The 1659-nt window shown below is 33.6% G+C and overlaps 1 protein-coding gene across 1 annotated transcript; it reads right to left on the reverse strand.

The window, feature by feature from the left end:
- Window positions 1-301: 301 nt before the first annotated feature.
- On the reverse strand, window positions 302-1371 carry LOC111680466 (out at first protein; the record flags this gene model as incomplete). Its single annotated transcript, XM_046947348.1, has 2 exons — window positions 302-895; window positions 1023-1371. Coding segments are annotated over 2 exons (636 nt in total), but the record flags the coding sequence as incomplete, so codon positions are not given.
- Window positions 1372-1659: the final 288 nt, after the last annotated feature.

Consider the following 1659-nt stretch of genomic DNA (forward strand, 5'->3'; position numbering starts at 1 on the left):
TATTTACATACAGTAACGCACACGCAGAGATACAGATTATTCAAGTTTTGTTATTTAAGCACTTTAGAAAATTACCATTTTCAATGGATTTTCAAAAACACATCGTTGATTTTTGTTTCATAGATTACACCTTCTTTTAACCATTTCCATATTTCCTTTTACAACAAATATAATTCTTATACGGAAAAAAAAATGAAGCAAATAGAAGGTGGAGGAGGAGTAGGAAGTGTTCTTGGTTTTCAATTACTTTCGGTTCTGTCATGTGAATGTTATTTCCTCAACATGGTTAGCAACAGCAATGTTATGGGGATATGATAACAATGTCGATTAATTTTAACATTAAGTATTTTCGTTTGAATTAGAATACTACTTGAGTGTAGGAGATTATTGCGAAAATCCCACATCAACAACATCGACATCGACATCATCATCATTTTTATTGTCTTTTGAATTTTGTACAATGAGCATAAGATAATAATCATTATAATAATATTAATTGGTGTATAATTAGAATTTAGAATATGAATTGTAGTCATAGTTGTTGTAATTATTCGAATTGTTCTTATTATTGTTATTTGTAATAATGGGGTCATTTGTTGCAGTTCTCGTCATTCATCCCATAAACATTGCTGTTTTTGTCGTACATAATATGAGAATTGTGAACATTTACGACAAGTCTTAATGCCACAACGATAGTTTGTTTGTGCTGCAGCAGCAGCCGATGAATCACCGGCCGTCTTACCTTTGCAGTATTTGAGGCCACAGGGATACCAACCGATACATGTTTCCAAGGTACAAATGCAGGGTGCCCATAGGCTGCTGACTTCGTTGCAACGTGACGATAAGGTATCGGGAAATTTTTCGGTGGCTGCTTCGAGACTTGAAATAGAGGAGCCTGGGTAGGGGAAGTAAAGTAAAAAAACAAATAACAAAAAGTAATATAAGACAAAAATTATAATTCTAGCAGATTAAAGTATTCTGAAAAACCTACATATATAAGCAAAAAATTCTTCATTACTCACCTGGCAACTCTGACCATGCCTTTAAATCGACATCTCTTACATATGTTGCATCTACCGCCTCACCACACACACTCATCAAATGTCTTGTTATTGGCTGTGAACGATTGAGATGCACCCATGAGGTCATTGTAAATGTTTCCTTGCCTTTATCCTCTTCGGGCGTTCGTATTGTACTGGGATTCTTTTGTCGTAGTTTGGCCATAGCATCGGATGATATAAAATCACCTTTTTGGAATTTCGTTACAAAACACATGACCTGATAGAGATTTTGACCACGCTCTTCTTCGCCCAAAACCAATGCCTTAAGTATGCGTACTTCCTGAAAGGACAAAGCATTTGTGGGAGGAATTTTAGTTTGTTTTTAACAAATAGTTTTCGTAAGAGTTAGTTAGATGAATAGATAGTTAGATAGATAGTTAGATAGTTAGATAGTTAGATAATTAGATAGTTAGATAGTTAGATAGTTAGATAGTTAGATAGTTAGATAGTTAGATAGGTAGATAGTTAGATAGGTAGATAGTTAGATAGTTAGATAGTTAGATAGATGGTTAGATAGATAGTTAGATAGATAGTTAGATAGTTTAGATAGATAGATAGATAGATAGATAGATAGATAGATAGATAGATAGATAGATAG

Source organism: Lucilia cuprina, chromosome 2, assembly GCF_022045245.1.
Source record: "Lucilia cuprina isolate Lc7/37 chromosome 2, ASM2204524v1, whole genome shotgun sequence".
Classification (NCBI taxonomy): domain Eukaryota; kingdom Metazoa; phylum Arthropoda; class Insecta; order Diptera; family Calliphoridae; genus Lucilia; species Lucilia cuprina.